Genomic DNA, 27946 nt, shown 5'->3' on the forward strand with positions numbered 1-27946 from the left:
GCCAGGTTAAAAACAGCCCTCAAGTTAAAAATACATATTAAAAACTGAAAAATGCAAAGTTAAAAAGAGTCTTCGGGTCAAAACGCACGGGGGGGGGGGGGGGCTTCCCTTAATGCGCACTACCAACCCCCGCGTTACAACACAGACGCAGGAGCTGAAGGGGAAAACACTAACCAGCGAGGACAAGATACAGGAAAACACGCGGCTTCGGCGTCGGGGTAAAATCAGCAACGAGCCACCCGCAAGGGGGTCCTGACTTGCGGCCATCGAGGCGGGGCCAGGAGAGGCGACAGCCCCCTGAGGCGAGGAAGAGGAGAGGAGACGGCCGCCTTCCACACAGCGCCTTCCCGCGCGCCCACCGCGCCTGCGCAGCAGCCCCGGCCGCCGTCGCCACGCCGGGGAGCGGCGTTGCCTGGCAACGCGGCCCTCGCCGCGGGAGGCGCGGCGGTGGCGGCGCCCGCGGCCGAGCCGGTGGTCAGAGGTCTGTGAGGTAAAAAAAGTGCGAGAGGTAGAAAAGAGCAACAAGGCCACGGGCAGGGGGCCGAAGGAAGGCCAGGAGCAGGGTCGGCGGTGCCCGGTGAGGTCGGTGAGGTGGCCCGGCCGCGTGGCCTGGCTGGCTGGGCGCGACGCCCTCATCCTGCCCGGGGATGGCGGTGCTCCGTGTGAGGGGCGGTGGTGGCGACAGCGGTGCCGCTCCGGGCACCCAGAGGTGGAAGGCAGTCTCCAGCCGTAGCTCGGGGAGCACACGGTTGGCTGCGGTAGCGGGAGGAACACGCTGAAAGAGAAGGGCGTTGTGTTGTGAGCGGTGGCTCCCGCTTGCCACAGCCAGCGTTAAAGGGTGTCACCTCACCCTCTGCCAGCCACCTCGCCGCCTCACGCTGCAGGTGTTGCCGCTGTAGCGGTGAGGGTGTCGAGATGGCAGCGGAGCAGCTTCAGCCCCAGAGGAGCTGCTAACGTCATCCTTGCTCTATGTATCACGGGCTTCCTTGTCGGCAATAAACTAATCTGGCAGAACAGTTCAATGGGGTTTATTGCTACGGCTATATTTTTTCCCCAGTTCAGCTTGAAATCTGTGATTACTGCCATTCATTTTGAAGCTATTCTTTGTACATTATGGGCAGTCCATCGGGCTTGAGATGAGGCTGACAGGAGAGGGGCACAGTTGATGGTTTATGGATCCGGAGTTAACTTCTGTGCCTGGAATACATGTTAAGCTGTCTCCTGTGGTAGGCCTGGGAGAAAACAAGTGAAACTAGGTTTCTCTTCTGCTATCGATGAGGCTGTTTCTGCTTAGAAATATTATTCAAGTTCTTGTATGTGTCTGTTTGTAGAGCCACGTGACTGTTGTAAAATCAGCTAAAGATTATCAATGGAGCATCGTGATTTTCACAAGGTACGATTTCACATCTTTTAAAATAAGGCAGAAGGGTGGGGAGAAATGGAGGAATAGGTAGATAAGCCCATTCCCTGTATAAAAATAATATGTTCTTGTTTATATTCAGTGTTCTGGAAGGCAAGGTTAGCCTTTGGGATTGTTTTTAATGATATTGAAGTAAAAATGTGTTTGGGCATGCCAAACTTTTATACTCCATAATGAGTTTATTGCATATAATAATTATGGGCTCAGTAATTAAAACTTTAAAATTACTGCTATTTTATTTAATATAAATGATAAATCAAAGATTTCATTTGACTTTTTATAAGTTAAAACCCGGATGTGTCAGAAACATCAATCTTAAATTTCATATTATGGTAATTGTATGTTAGGTTTCACGTACGGGAGTTGTATGTGTATAAAAGCCTTTGACAAGTCAAAAACATTGGCTAAGAGCAGAATTTCTTTTAATTTAGTATAATATATATATGTTTTTAAATCATTTATAACAGTAATTATTCAAGGGTGGGTTTTTTTTCTTTTTAGGGCCGCTCCTCCAAACGAGAGACCATAGCAGTTTCTGCAGTTGCTTTACAGGATCATATAATACACAGTCATCAGCTCCAGGATCTTTCATTAGCAGATCCTTTTAAGTCAAGGACAAGGAATACCAAGAACATTTACAAACCCGTGAACAAAGAAATGGTCAGAGCAGTAGTAGATACTGGACTAAGAAAAAAGAGCACTCACCACAAAAACAAGGAAGATGCAGAAAAGGAGTATGTTCTTGATCCCAGTCCTCCACAGCTAACGTTAGGTAAACCATTATATTATGATTTGTGAATTTTTGTTTTTATTTAAAATAAACTGAGGAAGCTAAGCTTCCAGTTGTGAGATAATTTAATTCTAAACAGCATAAAATCTTGTTTTAACAATTGACAGAATTCAGCAATTTGGGCCATCAGGTAAACAATGGAATTGCCATCAGTGGCTTGAATGTGTCTTTTCATATCTGAAATGTATTAAAAAATACTATTCTTTTGACAATGAAGGTAAAAAATGAAGAAGCTAGTGCATCTTGATGAAGAACAATTTTTCATTAAGAGGTGGGAAGTCTTTTACACTTTTTTTTTTAATATGTTTTGTATATTGACTGTCACCCTTCTTTACCTTATATTCTCAAGCAAACATCAGTGATTTTGATATTGTGTTTATTTGGGGAAATGTTTTAGTATTAAGATTATTTTTTTTAACTCTGTTTGAAATGGTTTGTTTTATTCCATATTCAGTAAAAAGACATTTACTAGTGCTGCATAAAATGTATTCTTTGATAATATATACCCACGTTTACTCAAAGTTAAAAAGGTTTATTTTTACAATGGTCCTGGGGCTAAACCCGGGAAGAATTAACACCTGTAGTTAAATACCTTTTTCAAATTTAGAAGCAAACATGCAACAAGATAAAAGTCACAGATGTGAGGGCTTGGAATGATGCCTGGTGAGAAAACTCACTTTTAAATAGTATTATAATAATACAGTTGTACAGCAGTGACAGACAATATTGCTTAAAAAAACAAAGCCAGGGAGCATCTTAACAGACCAGGAGTCCAAATGTGCTTCCCACCTCTCAGTTTCAGTCTTGTATTTCCCTTTTCTAAAGATTTCTACGGTATTCTTGCCATGAACATCTTCTTATCTCCATCCTTTCGGTTGTCTTGATTAGGTATTTCTTAAAGGATCTTCTGGCTCCACAATTTGCAGTTTTAAGCATAATAAACTTTCATCTTCATTAATAATTGTTTTATTTATTCTTTTTCATAAAAATGCCCTTAGGCCTCTCTGAAGATCATGTTGCCTTTGCTATAGTAACTGTCACAGTAGTCCCAGCTCTAAAGAGAACCATGTAAATCAATGAGGCTCTGTACAAGCACAGGCATCTGCCTTTTGGAATCAGCTGAAGGTTAAGAGGGTAACTTAAGATAGTACACAACAAGTGTGTGTAACAAGTGATAGGACAAAGGTAGTAAGACATGGTGATTATTACTATGTTTACATGGTTATAGTTCTAAAGATGGGAGGGTTTTTTCTTTGGTTCATTTTGAAGAGGAATTTGAAAGAAGAGAGGATAGTGGGGGGAAGAAACAGCAGAGGGGTACGGGGGTTAACGCAAATATAAATAATGAATGATTATGGAAGCTAAAGTTTGTGGTGAAAAAATGCAGCCCAAGTGTGAGCATGTTCTCTGCAATTATAAGAAAGGCGAAGTATTTTCTCTTTAAATCACAGCATTGACTGAAATGTCCCATATGAATGCATGTGCAAATGATTTGAAAGAATGTGCTGAAAGATTTTTAAAAATTGCAATTGTTTCTGGGTTTTGCTTATTAGTATTTTCACCTGTAGACTCACATTATTTTAAAATGCTTGTGTCAAGCTTTCTCTTCTTAACAAGAATTGTGTGGTTTAAACCTTACAGCTGTGAAACAAGTTTGAAAATGTAATTTAACGCAACTTTTTCTTCTTGAGTTTGTGGGTAATCAAACAAAATCTCACAGGCCTCTGTCATTAAATTTTTCTCTGTAGGGACTTGACTCCTAAAATCAAATAATAATAGTTTAAATGTTAATGTATGTAATCACTTCGCTAACGTGCATTTTAGGATAAATAACTCGGTTGTAAGTGGGTGTGTCACTAAATGGGTTGGGCTTGTAAACTTGATGCATCAGGATGAAAACTCTTGGATGTCTTGAGCTGTGATAAATGTAGGCTTTCATTGCTTGTATTTATTCAAAGTGCTGCTTTGAGAATCTCTTCATAGAGCTTTTTGCTTCAACCACATATCCCTTCTTGTGTGTCCTGCTGCCAGTTTTCCTTCATCAACTATGTTGTAGGAAAGCTTTCCTTCTAAACACCTGTATAACCTGTCCCTCACAAATACCCCATCTGGTTTATATTATTTAGAAGTTAGGTTTTGCCGCCAATCTCTTCCTATTTGGCAGCTTTAATCATCCATTTGTGAAAGTTTTAAATAAGCATTTTTTCTTACCCCGGGGGTATATAAAAGGCTTTCCACAAAGTCATCTCATTGTCTTTCTTAAAACAGTCTCTGACCGCAATGCTTGGAAGAAAATCAAGGGTAGGCATTTTTTATGTTGTGATACTGTCTTTCATGCTGCAACTGGTTTGCTATCTTGTTCACTGCCTGCGTATCCTGATTTTCTCATCATAAAGACCATCACTTGTGTATATTGGACTATCAAAATGGGATCTTGTTTCCTTACTCATTCACTGATACTCTTACATATTACTGTCAGATGAAACTTTATATATGTTTTTGCTGAAACTTTTATCGTGTATTTTATAATTTGATTCTTCTTTTGTAGTAGAAACACTGATCTGTGCAATATATGCTCTTCAAGAGTTGAATGGTCAAGAGGGAAAGCACTCCTGGTTAGGAAAACCTCCTTGTCACTCAGCTGCCAATTTCAGCAAATCATGCGTAAGCTTTAAGCAAAATACACGTTCTGAACTAGTTTTTAGACTCTAAAAAGTTTGCAGGATCCTTCATATTTCTCTTAAAGCTCATACTATTTTTCACTATCAGGAGCACCAGATAAAAGCATTTTGCTGCACCAAAATTGATAGACAACGCTATTTTATGTTAATACAGTGTATATTTTACATTCTGAAATTACGATGCTGTAAATACATACGTATGCACTTTGCTGCTTGACACGGAGTGTTTTGAATTCTAGCCCATAGCCTGCAGGCAGAGCTGTGAGCTCCTGCACGCATGGAGGTGCTGTATTTGTGTCTGGGTATCGAGTTGTCCGGGAACTGAAACAGCGTGCCTCTAAGACAATTCATACATGACCACTGATGTAATCTATGGCATTAATTGATTCAAATTATATTTTGATACTTAGGTTTACATGCATTGCTTACCTTTGACTTGATACCTTTACTAGGGTAACAAAAGTAACAAGGTGGGTTCTCTGTGAACCAAACCATATGTAGAGAAAGCACTCTCCATGTTGTTCCAAAAGCAAAAACTGACCCCACTTAATCTCAAAGCCATCCAAGGTATGGAATCAAACTGATTTATGTTTGAAGGATGTCATGACCTCACAAGGAAGTAGGTTAGGCAGATAGTTCAACTAAAGGGAAGAAAGTATTCCTTATAATTCTTTTAGTACCTCACAAAAGTTCTTTAAAAAGATCAAAGACAGTTTTGTGCAAATTTTAAATGATTAATGATATACATCTGTAGATGGATGAGCTCAGGAGCAGAATTTTTGTCTCAAAAATTAACAAATCCTATCCTAGAATAAGGAGATACTCAAGCAAGTGGATCACCAAAACCCTATTCTTTGGTTTGTTAGGATTCCTTTTCTCTTCATGACTAACTGATGATGGGTTTGGATACACAGGCTGTCTGATGGGGTTTTGAAAGCTTATACAGAACAAGTAAGGGCTGCTTATTATTGTCTGGTTTATGCAGAGATTTTGGTATGAATGAAAGAGTTGACCTTTTCCTTCCCATTTAGAACTAAAACTATCATCTAGGTGTCATCAGCTTGCGTTCTATTGCATTTCCCTCTTCCGTTACTGTTTTAGCAAATACCATTGAGGCCTCATCGTGGACTCGTGTTACTGGCTTATTAAACATACCTTGGACATTCCTGCATTGACGTCAGTCAGTCCCCACAAGCTGCTTCCTCTGGTCTTCAAAGATGACAAAGATCTATTCTTTGCCATACCTACTAGCATCTTTCTTTACTACTGAGATACTGACACTGGACTTTTATCTGCCATTTGTGGGGGCATATTATAAGTATTTTCACTGATTCCTTGTTTGAGAAGACAGAGATTTCACATGGACATACCAGCAAGGCACCTCACAGCTATCATTTGAGATCAAGAAGCTCAGGTATCACAGTGACACTATCACTGGTAACTTGTGACCATCTCTTTGTTTCTTTATGCTCTTTATTTCTCTTGCATCTGTCACAGTCTCATTACACTTTAGTATTTTGCACTAGCAACAGTTTTTCATTATACGACCTCATTAATTTTTATTTTTACTTTAAGAATACAAAAATGCAATGTTAAAGAAACCTTCACAAATGAATTCTTAGCAGAGATTGTCTTTACGCTGATGATTTGAAATGACACTGTTGTGCATTGTTACATTGTCTAGTCAATAATCCCCATGTTACCGGCTGTGAAAAGGTATCAAAATAAATACAAATTACTTGGCAAATAAAAGTTTACATTTAAAAAAATTTCCTGTATAAATTCTGTATGCAAAAGAGGTTCTGACAATTACTGAATAACTAATTAATAGTAAGAAGTATGCTGCCTGCCAGTGGTTTGTCTGATGATAGATTTATATGAAGTATCTGTATAAAGAATTTTTAAGTAAGCTTATTATCGATGAATTTCATATGAAGAAAATCCATTGTCTGCATCTGCCAGTGGGTTTTATTCAGTGATTTGTTGTTGTTATTGTCTACAGCTCAGAAATTAGGCCTAGTTGAGCCTCCTTCCTTGCCACTAACTGCTGAAGAATGGGTAAAAATAAAGCAGAGATCCATACAGCATGGAGACTCCGTACAGCCTTGTGCAATATGCAGGGAAGAATTTGCACTTCAACCTCAGGTACATGTGTAACTGTATAATTGTGTGGACTACGCAACTGCATTTAAAAAAATTTTTCCGGAGTTACTGCTAAAAATCATTAGCTGGAGGAAGAAAGGGAAGAAAGATTCTACTGTAAGACACCATTTAGCATTTAATAGCTGGACCCAGCTGTCAGTGGCCAACTCTGAAAGCATTTTGGACATGATGTGGTAGAGAAAGGTTTGTAGTGTTTGTTCAGTTCTGAAGTTATGACAGTAGAAGAGAAGGTAATCGGCCTTTGTATCTGTTCCTGCAAAGCAGGTATCGGCTATTTTCTGCTTCATTTAAACTCCTGTTAGATATGATCCTAGCCTTTATTCATCAGAATGGTAAATATTTACCAAAGTATACAATTTAAGATATATTTTGTTTTCTCACAAGTTTTGTTAATTGCAGTTTACTTCAATTGTTATTTCTATTTGGAAAATGGAAGTAGGTGTACTCTTAATACCAGTCAGCCGCTTCCTTAGGTTATCTGAAGAAATGCTTGCATTTTACCTTGATGGCTTTATTCAATGCATGTGTGTAGCATAAGCATAAATACATCATGCTTTATTAGATTCTGTCATCTATCATCTTGAAAATATTAAGCAAAAGGGACAAGTGACTGATTGAAGAGGAGTGCTGCTTCAGAGAGGTGATGATGGTAATTGGAAGAATTATTCCAACTACTTTCAAGTTTCTTTCCACAGTGCATTTTAAGATGTTTTTTTCCTGCCTGTTTTCCCTTTTAATTTTTCTTGAAGACTTTTTACAGCCAAGTCTGTGATGTGAATCAAGGTCTTTTGATAACCTTAGATACAGAGCTTTTGCTTCCTTTTACATCAACATTAACTGGAGGTGTACAATTGTCCACAGGCAGGTGGGATGGATCTGGCAAAAGACCATTCTGCCAATTTCTGGCTACTCTGAAAGTCTAAAGCTTGACAAGAGAGAGCAAAAGACAGCACTCATTAAAAAGGTTACTTTAGATTTGGCACAAAAAGGGAAATGCCTCTGGAATTCTTTTTGTCCTCAGTGTTTCGTTAGCTTTCCTCCCTCAAGGGAAAAAAAGCCACTGTATCTGAAAGCTTTCCCTTCAGCTGGCTGCTAGCCATTAATCCTTTTGTGTTTGCCAGCTCAATAGTGCACACTACTTGTTCTGGTTTTCACTCCTTTCCCAGTTTTTCCTTCCCTAAGAGCCAACTGCTTTTTTTGTCCAACTCTGTATCTTTTGTCAGGATGAAGATCACAGCATTTGGTGGGAATTTAGGTCAGATAAAGGTGAAGTTTTCTTGTAGCCTGTGAACATGCTTTCTCTTTTGTTTTTTTTTGTATGTGTGAAATGCATTTGATGTATATCACTTCTTGAAATTTAACGTCTCTGTGGGGAAAAGGGAAAAAAATTAATCAGCTTTCATTTTAAGTACTTGTTTTATAATCTTTCCTCCAGTCAGCAGCAGTTGGCATTTCTTGCTTTCTGCCACTCCATGTGTTGTTAACACAAAGTTCACACATTGGCTTAAGATGTAATATATTAAGTAATTTGTATAGAAGACTAATTTTATTTTCACCGGAAAGACTGCAGTAGTAACAGAAAGAAACTGATGACCTTTCAGGCAGTCAGAATTTTTCTTGTCAACATTTTTTACTTTTCAGCTTTTAGAATGGTTTAAAGTCAGGTTTGGTTGATGGGGTTTTTTTCCTTTGACAAACAGGTGCTGCTTTCATGTTCCCATGTATTCCATAAAGTGAGTACATTTTTATATAACTATTCAGGCACATAATACATGAGTATTTTAATTCAACTACTTAAGTGAATATCTTAATGAATTAAATGTAATCATCTTGAGAAGTAATTTTGATTCCAGATTTTTATGATAAGAAATATAATTTAAGACTATTTTATGATGAAGCACTTTATTTCATTTTATTACCTTTTTTAAAACCCTATGGGAAGACATAGTTTGTAACTGAGCTATACATTTGTATACTAAGCAGGAATAGTTTAATTCATGAAATTTCATGTGAATATATGGAGATCTACAAAATTGTCTTAACATTTTAATTATAAAAATGTGCTTCCTGTAGAGTATTCATGGATTGATGAATAAACTGTTTTTACATTCTGTAATCTATCCTGTTTCATCTGTTTCAATGATATGAAATACATTGTAAGTAATTGCAATTATTTTTTCAGGCATGCCTGAAAGCCTTTGAAAAATTTACAGGTAAAAAGTCTTGTCCTATGTGTAGAAAAGAGCAGTATCAGACCAGAGTAATACATGATGGGGCACGCTTGTTTAAGTTAAAGTGCGCTATTAGGTAAGCCTTACTTCTGCTACAGGTGTTGTCACTGGACAATATTTATCTCTAAATAATGCTCCAAATGTGTTAAAACTTTAATATAAGAAGAAACTAGACAGAACTAGTGAATGCACTACAAAAGTTAAAGTTTTTAAAAAATGCATAAAATGATTGTTTCATGTAAATAGTAAAATTATATAAATTCAAGTTTCCTCTTCTTGAGCAAAATTGTGTCTTACAGAATTCAGGCTTCCTGGAGGGGATATATTGTTAGAAAATGGTATAAAAACTTGAGAAAAACAGTGCCTCCTAAAGATAGCAAATTAAGAAAGCAATTCTTTGAGAAAAAGGTACGTTGCATTTGCGTCTTTGGTCTGTTTCTTTGGTCTGATTCAGCTCCCTTAAATCAAAACTCCTGAATATCAGATCTCTACCTTTTCATTTATTCTTTCTTATTCATATCAAACAGGCAGCACTGGAGGCGCTTGGTTGTTCTGTTAGTCTGTTCATTCCATCCTCTTTACAATGTAGAAGTAAGGAAAATTATTTAAATACTTAATTTTAAGGCCTGCCTTTTGCCTAGGCCAACAATAGCGGGCTTTTTTTGAGGCTCTGTACTTCACTTCTCTTTTTGATAAATCACAGTAATCTGTTTTCCTGTAGAATTATATGAAGGGGAGAAACAAATAAATCCATAAAGAATCATAACTTCTTTTCACTTTGTTCTCTCACTGGACACTGAAGTAGGTAGTTCCATTTCATAGCTTTGCCCTTCTCTACCTTCTGCTCAGATGCAAGTCAGACTGTAATAAATTAGGGTCCTGACCCCATACAAATGAGGCCAAATCAGGTGCAAGCATTTTGCAATGACCCTGCTTGCCTTTAAGCACACAGCTGCTGCCGAGGCCCTGTGCAATCCTCAAGTCCTCTTTTGCCAACTTCCAGTCTCCCCCCAGTTTAGTAACAGCCAGCCCAGCTCAGCTTTTCAGGAACAAAAACTGCTCCGGCACATCCTCAGCAATTACCAAACCATCCCTCAGGGAGTGAGAGAAGCCATCTTCCGCTCCAGATTACCAAACAGCCTGGTTAATAGAGATTAACAAAGCCACACAAGACAGCCGTTTAAATGTAGCTAGTGCGTGCAGCTAGGAAAATACTCTTACCCAAGTTGCAAGCTAAATCAGTGGCAGGTTTAAACCAATACTTAAATTGGTGGTTTGGGTGGTTTTTTTAAATCACTGCTTTAGTTAAACAGAAGAGTGCTTGCAGAAAAAGGCTTGTTACTGTCACTATTTCTCATGCTTAGTTGGTTGTATCCAGTTCAAGGACAGCTTTGGAGGCAAAGACCCTCCCTTGCTATATTACGCATTTATGTATGATAGTGAGATTGGTACCTTGGAGGTGATCTGGCAGACTGTTGCAACAAAACTGGTACCGCTGTTTTGCTTGTGTGGTAACAGTGGCAGGGGAGAAAGGAAATACTGTTCTCAGCCTTAACACCCAGACAGCTTGCTGGTTGCTATGCTACCTTTGTAATCAATGCAAAGTCCTTCCCTGAAACGGAGAAAATGAATACGGAGATAACTGAAGAAAGCTAATGTTACACTTGAAAGTGCTTGAACACTTAAGTTTGGAAGAAGTGAACCCTTCAGTGGATTGTGACTGTCCTCAAGTAGAACGATGAGAACAGACAACAGAAACACAGATTTTTCTGCATGGAACACTGGGGAAACAGTTGTATGCTTCTTTGCCGATAAGGCTGTCAATTTTCTGTGGGCTCAAGACACCATGCTTAGCTATAAACAGGGTCTCAGTAAAGGAAAGTTGAAGAAAGCTTCTGAATATGCTGAAAGTTGCAGCTGAGTGTCATTTGTTAAAATTTCTCTCACCGAACTTCAGATGGCAGTCTACCAAGCTACCTATAATGGGTTAGCTTTTAGGGCCCCTATCTTAAATACCTGTTTTAGGGAGAAACAGCCTGATAGACTGCACGCATTTCATCACATGATTATAAGCTATGGGAAGGTCTTCATTTAACATAGTTTCTATATATAGCGCACAGCATTAGGAAATCATTCTCATGTGTAACACTGCAGGATTTTGCAGGGAACAAAATGGGCACTACTTTTTCACCTTCTATTAAGAATAAATTTCTGAAGTCTTCTCATATGCATTAGCCAGGTTTAAATGAATTTGGTACCAATTGTGATTAAAGGATATATACTTATTTTTCTTAGCGGCTTTCAAGTGGGAATTGTAAATGATTTTTCCTGCTGTTCGTTCTTATACTTTTAAGTGTTGGTTAATGAAAACACTAAAATTTTTCACAAGGACCTATCCATTTCCAGATGCTAAAAAGCCTTTCTAAAATAAATTTTGCCTCTCAAACTTGTGCTGTGCTTTTAAAATGTCACTCCCTAAACTTTAGCATAATCAAGTGGCATCACAACTGGGAAAAAAAAAATCTAATTTTTAATAACCCTACCTCCTCTGGAAGGATCACAAAGGTTAAACATCAAGTTTCATACACTTAAATAAATATCACAGAATAAAAACCAAGGTCTGAAATATTAGTACTAGGAAGGACACATATTACTTGTTTCAGGGTGCTACAGTAGCCCTTATTACATCTATTATTAAAATTTTTTATAATCTAGATCAAAGGAGATAAGAAAGGTTACCAAAACCAAAGTAGGCTACTTTTTAGCACTACTATACACAGAAAGCAGGGTGTTGCTTCAGCATGTTAGGTAGTGAATTTCTTTGATCCTACCTATAAATGTCACTTCTGTATGTCATTTAATTGTGGTATAGTCTTTTATTGGTGCAATTAAATCTTTTCAAATGCATTACATTATCTCCAGCTTTGCTAAAAATCTTGCCATTGTTTAAGAAGCAAGGTAAGTCATTGTGAAATGATGTAGTTGACTTTAGTTTCTCCCTACCCCTTCCACATGATTTCTCCCAACGATTTTAATTTAAATCTCACCAAACAGTATAATGGTCCTGGAATTTGTTTAGTCGTTTGACTTCCTTTATCACACGGAGATGGTAAACATTCTGTTGCTAACTTGAAGTGGCTCCAAGCAGCAAAACTAGGAGGATATTAAACCAGTAAAAGCTTATCAACTGATTCATTGATATGCTGTAAATTCCAGCCTTTTCATTTTACTTTTGAGGGTTGCCATAAGTCAACACATTAGTAAGCAATTTGCTGACATTGGATCACTTAAAAAGGCTTCCCTGTGGACAAAGTTCACCTCAGTGCTTTGTTTCATCGTTTTATTTTATCATAGTCTTCTGCTGCTGTACAGATGACTGATGTAGTTTTGCATACCAATAGAATATTTCAGATATTCAGTTTATGCCATTCTATTCAAGTTTTAAGAAGTCACAGACATAAAATCTAGAGGTATGGTTTTTCAGAAATAAATTAATCAGTTTCAGTTGTTCTAGGGAAAAAAGGTTATTCAGTATTATGCACTAAAACACAGCAGGATTTAATATTTAAATCCTAGAACACATTAACAGTAACAAATTATACAAAATGCCTATTATTTCCTTTCTGTTCACATTGATAGTTCGTGCTGATTTGCCAGTGAGCAAAAATTTTGGGTTAAATTTCAGCTTTTTTTTTCTTCCCAACCTTAGACTTTATTTGCTGATTGATGGATATGGGTTGGGTCAGGTCATACTGCAGAAAATACAGGAGTAGCTCAAAGCAGATAGTATCTTAGCAGCAGGGGAAGATAATAGATCACTGTCTCAGCCAGGAGAAGAGTTTTCCTCTCTTTATTTTTACAGTTTCTGCTCAAAGAGGCTCATGAGAGGACTTTCAGGATCACTTACTGAAATGGTGAAGAGAAACACAAGTGCAAGCTCAGGGAAGAAATGGAGGGCTTCTCCCTGCGGAGGAGAAAAGGAACAAGCAACACAAGCACAGACAGAGAGGGGGCACTGCTTGCTTAATGCAGCCCCCACCCCTCTCTGACCGCTCCTTGCAGCTCTCCTCCTTGGTTAGTTTGCGTCAGCAGCCTGTCTAGTCATAGTACAGCTCACAAAGGCGGGCCAAGTCCTGCAGCTGACCCCATATTGTCTGTGTTGCTCTCACATTCACAGAAATAGATGCTGGGTAAGGGCAGAGTTAAAAACGTCGTTGCTTTTTCTCAAATTCTGGGTCCTGAGAAGCTATTAGAAAGCATCATCATAGCTGCTCTAGCTGTCTATTACATCCCCCTAGCTTTCTTACGAAAACAGTTCAGGTCTGTTCAAGTTTGATACCAATATAAATGAAGACCAAGCATAAATCAGGACCAAAAGTGTTTTCAGATGGATCAACCTCTACTTGATGTTGAACAGAAGCCATGAATTATATAAGGTTCAGGTGTAATCTTACCCTGTTCATCCTGAAGTCAGATTTTGAAACGAAATTAATAAAAGCAGTTAAAATTGCAGTGTGGAGTAGATTCAGGTCTAGAACCTAGGTCACAACAGTTCAGATAAAGGTCGCTAGGACTGTTACTGCTTAATTAAATACATAATCACATTAAAATATTAAAGACATAACCTGATTAAAGTGTTATGCATTAGTATTTCATGTCTCATTCACAAAGCTCACAGTGTCATCATTTGGGATTGTTTGGAGACCACAAAGTGGAAATATTGAAGGAGGCCTGTGGTGGGATTCTTGGATTTTTGGTTTTTGTTTTACACATACCGCTGAAGGTCAGTGTGCATGTTTGCATGGGATAGAATCAGATTTTTTTCTTTCTTGTCAGTGAACAGTCATGAGGGAAGCACAAGATTACCCATCAGCTCTTTGCTAGACCTAGAATTCTCTCACAGAGTACAGAAGGGGATGCTGCTTCTCCTATCACAGTGTGATGTAAATACATACACTATACAAGGTGTCTCGGGATTATTTTTCTTCTTTTTTTTTTTTAAGTTATGTTGATGCATCAGTATTAACTAACAAGGTAACTAAATCCAATTTGTACTGACAAATGGATACATCCTTTGAATATACTGTTACGGTAGGGATCATTTGGAAATACAGTAAGTCAGAATAGGTCTCAGTTAGTAGTGAATCAGACCATAAAATAAAAAGAATACACAGGATCAAATCTAATGTCAAGAAGCAAACAACTTGCCTTACATGATGGATTTCACCATTTCCCTTACCTGGATGCTTCTAATGTTTGTCTCAAGTCTTTATTGAGAAACATTATGGGTTTTACCAGAGGACACTTTCATACTTGCACATTATATGGACATAATTTAAAAAAAATTAACCAATGAGGTTTTTTTCATAGTTTTAGGAGGAAATTTAGGAAATTCAAAGTTTAAGTGAAATCTTAGAATGTTAAGTGGCTTTTCAGATAGTTTTTCTGGGGTTTTGTGGGATTTGGGCTCTTGATTCCTTTGGGTCTAGAAAAGTTCACGTTGAGTATTTTGATACACGCTATGAAGGGTCACTTTAGCAGTTGTAAGGGAGTACATGTCCTGGTAGAGAAAAGCCACCAAAAAGTGAAGTGAAACAATAGGAAAGTTTCAGGTACCATCAGACTGTCTGACCTTGACAACAACCCTTCTCCCATTTCCCATCCCATCCTCCCTGAAAAGATGGCTCCCTGTTTTCATGTCAAGTTTTCACTTGCAGGAAATGCATGGAGAGAAGGGCTCACATTGCATGGTCATGGTACAGGTGTTGAAATGTTCCTTAACACTGCTCAAAGCATTTACAAGCAGAGTCACAAAAGACAAATCTAAGACTTGTGTGACTCCCTACAGAACTTTCAGATATTGTGGTAGCAATGAGAGAAAGTGGCCACAGTGAATTGGGACTGCGCTAAAGGAGATGAAGTTTAAGAAAAGCATTCATTGCTTTTCGGCATTTATTTTGCTGAGCACTGATGGGAGCATCTTCAGATATGATAACTAGATTGCTTAGGCCTATGTGCAATATGCAGAAACATATTTAAGGCAGTAGGTCATAAAAGTCTATACCAAGGACACCACCTAAATGCCTCTTCTCTCATTGGTTATCATGCCTTTTACTAACCCCACAGCAGATGCGCTGGTTTCCCATCAAATAACCAATGCTCAGCTAAGTTCTATACTTCCTTTCCCTAACACAGCTGTACCCTCTGTGCTGCACCCATATGGGTTAAGAATAGTACATCTATCTTGGGAAAGTTCAGTGATGAAAAGCCTGTGTTTTCTCTGAAGGATAATGGTCCATCAGTGGAGTCTGGGGACCTGATGCTTTTAACCTCTAAATCAGCACTGGACACCAGCTGCAAACTGGAACAAAATTCCGTAGATCATGCAGCTAATCAGGCCACTTGTCCAATCACTCACAATTCATCCACATATGAACTACCTATAAGTAACTCGAAATCTAACAGCAGCCCATTTTCTTTTCAGGTTCAACAGATCAGCAATCAACTGTTGAGTTCTTATAACATCAACCTAGATGAATTTTTTTCTGAGATAGATTCTTCTATAGCGGCAAGTCGAGATGTGTTTCAGCAGTTGGAAGGAAAAGAAATATTAATAAGTGAAACTGACTGGGAGAAGATCCAGATGCAGGTTGATTGGTTCTTTTTTCCTTTTTTTTTCCTTTTTTTTTTTTTGTTTTTAAAGTAGTTTTCCATTTATAAGCTCTTTTATGCTCTTTTGCATGGCAGTCTTTTCAGCACAATTGAGTGTTTTCTGTTTTCTTAAATTTTGGTCCATCTGTTCCAAATCAAAAATATTAAAAAGTTTTTACTGTTAAGACATTTACCTCAGCAGCATCTCTCTTCTTCTCAGTTAAAAAGCCCAAAGAGTCTGTAGACAAAATTGAGAATCAAAATGTTAATAGTTTCTCAGACTACATTACAGTCATAAAATTTGAACATTTGAATTAGCGTATTGCTGATATAGTTACCTTCCATTGTTTCACTACAGGTTTGTTTGTTTGTTTTTACTCAGGCATTTCGGCAAGAGATATCTGACTGTCCTATCTGTATCATGCCACTCAGTCCTACCGTTCATCCTGCCCGTCTCTTCTCTGATAACAGCAATCAGTTTTCACAACAGACTGTTCTGCTTTCTTGTTCACATGTGTTTCATCATACCTGTCTTAAAGCATTTGAAGAGTTTTCCTTGGGAGAGCGATATATTTGTCCTTTATGTCGCTCATGTTATCAAAAGAAAATCCTCAGATGTTGATACAGCTCATAATGAACTACCTCGTAGATCACAGCTGACAACACATGTACTTCTAACTTTGGAGCCTTTTCAGAGCCAGATCTTCTAAGAACAAATGATTTTGTATGGACAATGGTACTTGCCTTGTATTTAGAGAAATAAAAGTTAGAAGGGTGCTCTTGCTTCCTTCTTATACTTAGTTTCACCTTTGGTCTTCCAGCATTTTTGTTCTTCCTCTGTCACTCCCACCTTCCTCCATTTTCATTTCCCTTCCCCAAAGACAAGCCACAGTTGCTTCAGGCATTGTGTTCATTCAGCAATACCCTGCTATTACCCTCACCTGGTTTGTTTTACACCTGATTTGTTGCAGCACAGGTTCCTACTCACATGGACTGCCACTACTGCAACTGGTAGTTGTAGCAAGAAACAGGCTTTTTTCCTTTTCCTTCAGCCACATTTACTAACTAGAACCCTGGCTGCTGCTTCTGCTTGAATGACTCTGACCAACTCCGAAGAGCTTCAGGCAGATAAAAGTGGCCCTCAAAGATGCAGGATCATTTCAGAAATTCGGAGAGCCTGGAACCACAGTAAGTACTGACCACTTTCAAGAGAAATAAAAACATGATCATGACTTTTCAGCTTGTCCTGGTTTCAGCTGGAATAAAGTTAATTTTCTTCTTAGTAGCTGTTATAGTGCTGTGTTTTGGATTTAGGATGAGAAGAGTGTTGATAACACACTGATGTCATAGTTGGTATAAACACTGCTTAGCAACAAGTAAAGGACTTTCCAGCTTTTCATACTGCCCTGCCAGCAGAGGCTGGGGGTGCACAAGAAACTGGGAGGGGACACAGCCAGGACAGCTGACCCGAACGAGCTAAAGGGGTATTCCATACCATATGATGTCATGCCCAGTATATAAACTGGGAGGAGTTGGCCGGAGGGCACTGCGGCTCGGGGATTGGCTGGGTATCAGTCAGCAGGTGGTGAGTGATTGTATTGTGCATCACTTGTTTTGTGTATTCTCTCATTATTATTTTCCCTTCCTTTTCTGTCCTATTAAACTGTCTTTATCTCAACCTATGAGTTTTACTCCCCGCCCCCCCCCCCAGATTCTCTCCCCCATCCCACTGCAGGGTGGGGGGGAGTGAGCAAGTGGCTGCGTGGTGCTTAATTGCCAGCCAGGGTTAAACCACAACACAGCTACGCATTGCTGAAACTAAAGTCAAGTCATCACAGATAATTTATAAGAAAAGTATGAGCACATAAAGACAAAAGTCAGAAGCTAAACCAAAATGAAATAGCAACATATCAAGGTAACAAGAAAATTCATTTTCATAAAAAGGCAATAACTGATCAGCTACAGAAATGACAGACAACTTCCAGATAAAACTGACAAGATCAACTTGTCATGATCAAATGCATTAAGTGAGGTGGTCACCACCATACCAGGTGTAGGGGTTTACAGTCTGAAGCTGGGAGTGGGGAAAGCTGTATTAAAGCATCATTCGATAACAAGTGTTTTACGGGTTGGTTGCTGATTGACTCTGCTTTTGGGCAGCCAGAAAGCTGTCTACAGGGCTGTCAGAGACCGTTGTCTCTAAGAACTCGTGGAGAATGTGTGACACTCCAAAGGACTAGGAATTGATAAACCTATATTGAAACTGGGGAGGAGGGAAGAAATCCTGGGGAAATGCAGATATTACTTTCACTTCATTTCCCAGAAAAACACTGGTATATACTACTTAAAAAGAACTAGTATTTGACATGGGATTTGCCAAGAAGAGAATCATATCAAGGCAGTTCAGTTTACTTCTGTAACAGGATACAGTCCTGCAGATGAAGCAGAAAACATAGTGTCATAAAACATTAGAGTGCAAAATATACACTTATGTAGGAACAACCCCATGTATGAGGTGACTCGCATCTTTTATATATGTAGCAACATAGAGACTTTCTGTAGAAAGACATCCAGAAATGCAATTGAGGACACAAGTTCACTACGAATGAATGATGTTGCAAAAAAAGACCACCAAAAAAAAACCCAAAACCCAAACAAAAAAGTACCGAAGACATGATGTAGTGTAAGGGCTCAAGCTTGGAGGTTTCTCTGTCCAGTTCTGAGCTCTGCATTTCTAGAAACACACAAGGGTCCCCACTGGCAGCAAAAAAGATGAGGAGAGGCCCAGGTAGAACAGCTGAGGGAATCAGGGGTCACTTCTGTCGTGGTTTAACCCCAGGCGGCAGCTCAGCCTCACACAGCCGCTCGCTCACTCCCCCGCAGTGCGGGAGACAATCAGCAGGGTAAAAGTGAGAAAACTTGTGGGCTGAGATAAAGGCAGTTTAACAGGTAAAGCAAAAGCTGCGCACACAAGCAAAGCAAACCAAGGAATTCATTCCCCACTTCCCATGGGCAGGCAGGTGTTCAGCCATCTCCAGGACAGCAGGGCTCCATCACGCCTAACGGGGACTTGGGAAGACAAACGCCATCACTCCGAATGTCCCCCCCTTCCTCCTTCTTCCCCCAGCTTTATATACTGAGCATGACGCCATATGGTCTGGGATATCCCTTGGGTCAGTGGGGGTCAGCTGTCCCGGCTGTGTCCCCTCCCAACTCCTTGTGCCCCCCCCAGCCTGCTCGCTGGTGGGGTGGGGTGAGAAGCAGAGAAGGCCTTGGCTCTGGGTAAGCACTGCTCAGCAGTGATGAAAACATCTCTGCGTTATCAACGCTGTTTTCACCACAGATCCAAAACACAGTCCCATACTAGCTGCTATGGAGAAAGTTAATTCTACCCCAGCCAAAACCAGCACAACTTCTTATACAGAAGATAAAGCGAAATGTAACCTTCCAGGTGTGGAAAAAGCTGGTGCAAGCAGGAAGACCTGTCTTACTATGGATGTTTGAGAACCAAATTAAACCTTAAAGGGTGGCAAGGGCCGTTCACATTTGACATTTAGGAAACCTTGGACAATTAAACACTGGAATATACTGCCTAGAGACAGCACAGAAATCACATCGCAGATAGTCCCTGCCAGGCTGGTTAAATACCAGGAATAACGTAGGTATGTTCGATCCTGTGCACCTGAACGGATCAGACATCTCCAGGTCCCCTCCAGCCACGTGATTCCTGAACTTTAAAAACAGCCTAAAATCTCCTGTGAAACGGAAAGGACCACCTGAAGCTCTTTACAATAGTTTAGGAAACATGGTGGTCAGGTTTTTTATATATAAAAATTTCCCTTCAGTCAAACAATTAAGCTACTGAAAATGACTTATGCATGACAAAATCAGCATACTCTTCCATAAACAAACCCCACTTGCCTAAAGTAGAGGGTGCAAATTAATTGTGTACCTGTCAAACACAGGGCTGTAATGCCTCTGAATGTACAGGAATCCCCATCACATACCATATCACATATTTTAAAAACCTGACCACTTGAGAATCTCAAAAGCATGTTAAATTAGGGGGATGAAGGAAGAAAAGAAAGGAATGCAAATATTCACACCAACTACTGACAGGATAATTTAGAATGCCACAGATTTTTTTTTTCCATTGCTTAAAATAAAAAAAGCAAAACTCCACTATGAATCACACTTAACTTTATTGAAAACACAGTAAGAAAAAAAATCATCCTACAAAACATTCAGTGTAACATTTCAAACAAAGGAAAAAACACATTACCACTGCTTTTCACAAAAAATTCAACCTGGCTAAGGCGGCAAGTATTTTCATTTAGTTTTGTAACACAGCAAAGTATCCACAACTGAGAACATTATAAAACCTATTTCTGGATGACCTAAAATAATCCAGGAAGGGTTTGGTGGGGAGAAGGTTATGTACACAGAAAATTTTTCCGATTAAAGTAACACTAAAAGCATAATTTTTCAGCTATATTTTACCTTGGTCCAAGATACATCCACGTGAAAGGAACATCAGTTGCTCAAGACTGCAGAGTTTAAAAAGCCCTAAGCTCAAACTGGACCACAAGGGGACCGCTGTTTCCATTCAACATCTCTCAGCCTCACATAGTTAAGATTGTGCATCATATATTTTGTAAACTGAAATCCTAACCAGTAACACTGCAGTGAAAACCTGAAAGTGCATGACAGATGATACCTGCTGCCATTGTACAGCGCCAGCAGTAGCAACATCCATAGAAACGCTAGTTCAGAACTGTATTTTTATGGTCGCGTCACCCAAGCCCACATGAAGCTGATCCCATGTGACGAGATGGCCAGCAGCACTCTGAGAATATTCTCAGTCTCCTCAGCGGGAATTTTCTAGACAGAGCTTCATGAAGACAAGAGCAACGCATGTTTTCTATTTAGGTAACGCAGGGTTGGGTTCCTAACCCCACAAGAAAGTAAAGGAAATCTAGCCATATTTTTTGTGTACAACACAATTCAAGATTTCAAATCCATGACCCACATGTATCTTCATTTTCTATCCGTTTGTTTTTAAAGCAATAGAAGTCAGGCCAAATAAGACAAAAATACTTTGAAACATACCTTTAAAAAAATGAGAAGTGGCTCAACTTTGTTTTGTTATATAAAGCCAGGGAGGAGAAAGTTACTCACATGGGTTTTGTGAATCTTAAGTATTTTCACACTGACTGGGAAAACTTATGGTTAAGAGGAAAACAGACGTCATGCACCAGTTAATTTTCTCCTTAAGCATTTAAACACATCCATCGTATTCACAATACAGGTACCGCCATCGCGCTGCTTTTCTGAGTTATCATTTTACATGGAGAGAGAAGGTCCAAAACATGCTCATATGGATGAAATACAAACGGTACAGAAAACACATGAGGAGTCTTACCTTGCCACCATGCAAAGTTTGACTTTGATCAAAACATGAAAGAGTTACACACTGCCGACACACCGGAACAACGCGTCTTGATCTCCAGTCGATTAAGGCAGCAAGGCACATCAAGAGCTGTAGTCTTACTCTACAAATTACCAGAAGATAACCGAAGAGCTGTTCCACAGAACATCAGCTACTCCGGCGTAACTGCCATCAGCACGGGCTCAAATCGGCTGTACCAGCACGTTGCTCTCTCACTGAGAAGTGGGCCGGTTGCCTCACACTACTGGAAGCTAAAAGCGTATGTACATATGCAATGACTAAACCATTTTCATCTCGCTCCTAATTCAAACTCACATGAGCTCTTGGTAATTTGTTAGAGGACCCACTCTAATGACAGGATTCTTTTAATGGAATCTAGTGGTAAAAAACAGATCCAAGTACAAATGAATGAATAAATACTAACATTTTCAATAATGGAAGAACAGTTCCAACTAGGGAATGTGTCCGGATAGACAACAGGGGAAAAGAAATGTATTAAAATCAAAGCAAGTGCCATTATACTTGAATAGCTGGTATCTATGGAAGCACTGAATAGATGAGGAATGCAAAATAAAGCAGTTTGTGAAAGGAGCTTCACCCAGTGATGCCGACTATAAAACTTCATGTAATGGGGGGTGGGAGGGTGTAAGCAATAGCAACACTTGAGGTTAGTATACAACAAATATTCAGAAGCAATTTAGAAGCAGTATCCCAAAGTGCTCATGTAGGTACAAATGAATAGTCGGATACCTAAAGCCTTTAAGAATTGGGATTTCCTAATTTCTATGTTTATGTGAGGCCTTCATACAGATACAGCTTTTAAATAGCTTGGAATTAGATATGTCAGGATTATCAACATTTACAGGATATTTCTGACACTATCCCCTTGACTGTTCGGAGTAACCTTCTATATTTGTTAAAACATTTAATGCTATCTATATTAAAAAAAAATATCTATGAACAATAAATGAAACTGAAAAAGTTACTTAGAAAAATATGGTAATTAATACAGAACTAGCAAGCATCCTCAGGTTTTCTGTTGCCAAGACAGAGCTATCTTCAAAAGTTCACAGGCTTCTATAAATTTAAAGTCAAGGACACTGTTGCACTGTGAATCACAAAACAGATTTTAAGAATTTATGAAGTTCTGTCCAGTGTTAGTGAATTACTGGCATATTTAGAGAACATACAATTAACTTTCATATACTAACGATACATGTGTTTCTTCTTTCTCTTTGAAAGAAGAGGTTTAGGTGCTTCAGTTGTGAAACATTTCAAAAAAACCTTCCCATTTAAGTTTCCTTCTGGTATGTATTCTTACAGATCATATGATCTACGTAGATTCTTCTTGTTCTGTTATTTCACGTTTTGTCTACATCGAGGAGAAGGGCTGTTCTTAACATCAATGCCACCAAATAAGATACTGAAAGACTTTTATTAAAAAAAAGAAAAGGAAGCCAAGATGTTATATGTCTCCAAGAATTAAGGCCAGATTTAGATAAAGTTTCATCAGCCCCTGAATTTCATGAACTTAAGGATTTTAAATATGTTTTTAGTAATATGGAATTTTAAAGATTGACTAGAAAAAGAATGGAAAACAGACTGCATGCACCAGTGAGCTCCATGTCATTCCCACCCACCTCCAATTACTGGGCACGGTGAGGATTCTGGAAGTCACATGTAGTGTTAATTCCCCATAGGACGTGTTCTCCTTCCTCAGATTCTGACCAATATTTTCAGGCTTTAATTGTTAAATGACACCTGTAGGACATCCTCTCTGGCTGTGGTCTGGGCGGAGGACACGGTTCTATTCAGAAGCATCCAGCATTCTTGAGACAGCAAGAAGCCGTTCAAGCATGGAACGGCCCACGCAGAAACGTACAACCAGAAAACCCTGAATGACTTCTTAGCCCCAACAAAACAGAGCTGCAAGTGAAAAGCACAAGACCACGCACAGCTACCACCTGGAAACCCTGAGAGTCTGCAATCCCAATCAAGAATAACCCGGTTCAGCAACTAGAACTGCGTCTGGCAGATGGACAAACCACAGGCTGATCTCCTCACGCCTTGAACAGAAAAGGATCGTCACAACTTCTTACGACAGTGTCAGAGATCGTTCGCCTGAGGTAAGGGCACTGGGTAAGGTAGAAAAAGGCGGCTTAGATTGCTCTCCCTAAATGGGACGAATTCAAAAGCAGCGTTTTTGTAAAGTTCAAATCCTGTTAATGCAACTGAAATAACTTGCCAGTTTACCAAGACTGAATTCAATATTCAGGAGCTCAAGATTTCAGCTCCTGAAATATACAGGATGGGGAGGGAAGTTAGTGTATGCGATATTGTCTCAAGTCAGCATTAAAATAACAACAAAAATATTAATGCTAGGGGGTAAGGGATCTTATTTCCTTGAAGCGTTTAAAGATTCACAGTTCACATCAACACTTTTTTAAACAAAACTAAACACATTTCTTTAAAAAGAGGTTATTAACAGGGCCTTAGTGTGCTGTCTGTGCTTAAATAACTCCACGTAGATTTTAAAAATTACTATTTTAAAAATGAGAGTATATGTAAAACAACAGGATTTAGCTGTCTTCCTGTGTTTGGTATTTCAAAATCGTAGATGCTAGTTCACTAAGCATAAGGCTCAGCTGCTGTACGTACACCACCTGAGCCCATCCCGCTCTGGAAGAGGAGGAAAAGAAAGAGAAAGGAAAATAACCTAGAACATTCTTACATAATTCAAGGAAAGTCACATGCACGAAGAAGCCAACTGCCCTTTGTTTCTACCTTATTCCTTCCTAATTTAGATTGTAAATTATTTAAGAAAAGGGCCATCTTGTCTTTACTACACAGCAGTGGGCACATGTGAGCACCCGAAGTAGCATCAGCTGCTGCAGAGGCATACGGGCGAGCAGGAGAGACCTGGTGGGACAGACGAGGGCTGCGGCCCCCTTCGCACTCGTCACTCCCGGTGAAATGCTGGAGAAAGCGGCACCAGCAGCACCCACTCACGTGTCCATCCCACTAAGCACACGGCTGCACCAGCTCCTGCTGGGCAGGCTCGACTGCAGCGCACAGCCGTGCCTCTCTGGTACTCGAGGTGGTACTTCGGAACCAGACAAGGAAAACAACTTGTCAAATCCTTTAATTTCTATGGCGCTAAAACAGTCAACAGGGTAAAGATACTGGAGGAACAGGGCCAGAGATAAACATCACATGACAGACAGTAAACAAAGCTTCCTATGAATGCAAAAACTGTTACTTGTACAGTAACCATTACTATTATTTTTTTAGCTTAAAGTAATAAGTATGTGTGCTTTACGCTTAGAAATCCCACAATATTACAGTTCTGCCACTGCATTTAATATTGTGCTACCAACACAGACTAAAGCCAAGAAACGGCTAACTTAAAACACTTGGTTTACATCTACTTTTTGGTCTTGTGTGGTATCCAGTTGAAGATGGAAGCATTTATGTGCTTTTTGCCTCGTAAGAAGTGAGGCAGATGTTAATGTTACTAAGATCAGCTGTATATACCTTGAAGGTATAGACCACCTGACTCTACATGAGTCAAAATACTAGGAATGTATTGTCAATATCCATTAATGAATTACCAGTTGCTTGTATTTAAGTGACAATATGCTTCTGTGAAAAGTATATAGTGACCTGTATCTTACATGTAGTATATCTGTAGCATTGTATCTGTAAAGAAGTTTTGCATAAGCATGTCATTTTCAAGGCCAAAGGTGTATTTTAATGTGTACAGCGTCACAATATAAACAGCTGATTTTAAAACAAAATGGTGTCAGTAGTTGCACAGGGTAGTTCTGAATTTCTCAACCACACAGCATCTTAACCATCCTCCGTATTTCAGTGTAAAATCTTCACTAACATGGCCTTAACCTGTACATCTCTCTGACTGCAGAATCCAGCAGAAGGGGTGGCAACAGGAAAGGCTGTAGAGAGTTTTAAAGTCTTGCCTGAAACTTGTGTGCTTATCAGCAGGAACTAGCTCTGCTCAGTTTAAGTAATGGCCCAACTCACTTTCAGAAACCACACGCACATTATAATCCCATCTTTTTCTGTGTTCTTGGGTCACTGATGCCAGGACAAACACCTCTCCAAAAGCATGAAGAGCAAGACCTACGCTGGTTCACACTCCCTAGATTTATTCCTTAAATTCATTCCTTCAGTTTCAGAGTGTATTTAAATTAACTGTCTTAAAGTTGTAATAGAAATACATTAATAAAGCTAACTAGCCTCACACACCACAATTCACCAGCCCCATTAAGACATGAGAACAATTTTGGTCATACGCTCACTTGCATGGACAAGTGGATACATTTCAGTTATTTTTAACTATAATGCTAATACATAAGGCTACAAGCTCTGAGAATACCTGAATGATGCCCCTAATAATAAATCTCCCAATATTTTAAATGTAAACACATTTTGAAACAACTTCTAATTACAGCTCCCTGTTCTTGGTTGCAGAACTTTGACTCAGATAAGATTTCTCACTAAAATGTCAGCATTCAACTCAAACAACAGAAAAGATGCTTGTAAACCTCAGTGAAATCAAGCGATTTTACTTTGTCTTCCAAGACTCAGTACAACACATCAATAGTCAGTTTAACAAGCCTTGAATTTGTACTCATGACACACAAAAAAAGTAACTCTCTAGCATCATATTTACTACAGCAATATTTATATTATGCCCCAGTTCAAGACAGAAAAGGCAGCTACAAAAATAACTGAGAAATCCTCATGTATACTGGAGCTTGATTTTTTAAAAGCTCTAGAGGTGGCGGGGGCGGGGGGGGACACGGGACGACACCAAAACAACTCACATTCACACACACACACAGCACTAAGGTCTACAGCCCAGAGCAGTCATCTCAGGAGAACAGCCAAACTGTTTCTGACACAAGGTTTATCTTGTTTCAGAACCACACTGGAGAGCTAGTTGTCACCGCCTGATCACATAAGACCTCAAACTACAGACAGACGAACTTGTTTTACAAAATGGGAAATAAACAGGAACGTTATCTGACTCGCTACGTAACAGGCACACACTGAAGTTGTCCCTGTTCCAATGTGAAGATTACTTATGGCAGAGCAGGACAAAAGTGCAACAGATTTTGCATACTTACTTGGGGTTTGGTTCATGGGTTTTTTCTTTACTATAAACTGCTTAAAGGATTCCTAAGGCTGCAGTAATGCTAAGAAAAAGGACGTTACCACCCACCAATGCCATCCTGAATCTAAGGCCTCTGAGCAGTTAAACTGTAACACTGCAGAAATTCATACTACCAAGATTGAACACACAAGTTTCACTTACCAAGCCACCTATGTCACCTCTATAAGCTTAGAATTTAATTTACGATATCTACACATATAGGCCTATATACATCTTCATGTATACATTAAAAAACAGGCTAGTGAAAGATACTGAGATATGCCACTGAACAGAAATCCTGGTAACTATCGTATAAATTCAGAGAAATAATTTACTTCAAATTAAAGAAGATTGTAAAAAACTGCAATTGCAGCCTCCTAGGCCTGTGCTACTTGCATTGATTACAAGTACTGCTTATACACAGTAGTTCATAAAGAATTTTACAGGGATGTACTTGGTAGGGTAAGTGACCTCCATGGCACAATAGCTTACAGAACTGTAAGAGCTGTGACAGGGGGTCTACACAGCTTTTTACAAAGCATACTAGGCTCAGATTTAACACTGAAGTTAATCTTCATCTTGTACTTCACTCTATTCAGTAAGACATTGTCTGACTACCAGTAAAGCAACCTGGCATTTATAGCTAAGAACAGAAAGCTGAAAACGCTGGCCTTCCAAGAAAGCTTTGTGACATTAGGCTATGAGCAGCCTGCTGAATCCGGCATGAAAGGAACTGTGATCTCTACCAGTTACTATCATTTTTAACACGTTCTTAGTGGAACTGTTTGTCTACTGTCAAGGATACCTACTCCAGGTAGTTTACATTGCCAGTAAGGGTCATATTGGGCTTCAAGTGTATCTTTTTTTCTTCTTTTTTTTCTTTTTAACCAAATCCCAAAGTTATTCTTTATAGCTGTGTCTGTTTTACACAGGAGGTACTGTGCATTCAAATGGTAGCAGGTTTATATCTAAAGATGTGAGACCATCAACAAATAAAAAGGAATGCATTATTCTCTTCAGCTTCCAGTCTTCAAGGCACCTCCTGCATTAACTTACTGGGAAATAAACAAGCAGACCAAAAGTTCACTGGAAAGAGAAGAATCTGATATACCTAACTTCCTCAGAAGCACACAGCATCAAAAAAAGAGACAAGGTTGGACCCAACTTATCAACAAATAAAATCAATATAAAAATGCTGATGAGATGACAGGAATGCCATGAGGTTGATGTTTTCAGCTCTGTCGATTGCAGGTGATTGTTAATCACAGTGTTTTCTGATGCCCATTTGCAGACGGCTTGGTTTCCGAGTCTCTAGGATTGTTTGACAGATGAAGTTTATCTAATCCTGCAAAACATTACACAATAAGGAAAAACTGAGAATCTCC

The 27946-nt window shown here is 39.2% G+C and overlaps 2 protein-coding genes across 4 annotated transcripts in view; one reads left to right on the plus strand and one right to left on the minus strand.

Moving 5' to 3' along the window:
• Positions 1-1369: 1369 nt before the first annotated feature.
• On the plus strand, positions 1370-16558 carry RNF32 (ring finger protein 32). Its single transcript, XM_075022445.1, has 8 exons — positions 1370-1393; positions 1922-2192; positions 6894-7036; positions 8755-8787; positions 9237-9361; positions 9585-9693; positions 15770-15934; positions 16319-16558. The coding sequence occupies exons 1-8, from the start codon at positions 1370-1372 to the stop codon at positions 16556-16558; spliced, it is 1110 nt and encodes a 369-aa protein (XP_074878546.1).
• A 3561-nt stretch (positions 16559-20119) lies between these two features.
• The window catches only part of LMBR1 (limb development membrane protein 1), a 78145-nt gene continuing 70318 nt past the window's right edge, over positions 20120-27946 (minus strand). For all 3 annotated transcript variants that reach the window (XM_075045405.1, XM_075045394.1, XM_075045413.1), the window contains one exon: positions 20120-27906. In XM_075045405.1, the coding sequence (XP_074901506.1) occupies positions 27824-27906 (83 nt within the window). In that variant the 3' untranslated portion in view covers positions 20120-27823. The remainder of the gene's footprint in view (positions 27907-27946) is intronic.

Source organism: Buteo buteo, chromosome 2 (assembly GCF_964188355.1).
Source record: "Buteo buteo chromosome 2, bButBut1.hap1.1, whole genome shotgun sequence".
Classification (NCBI taxonomy): domain Eukaryota; kingdom Metazoa; phylum Chordata; class Aves; order Accipitriformes; family Accipitridae; genus Buteo; species Buteo buteo.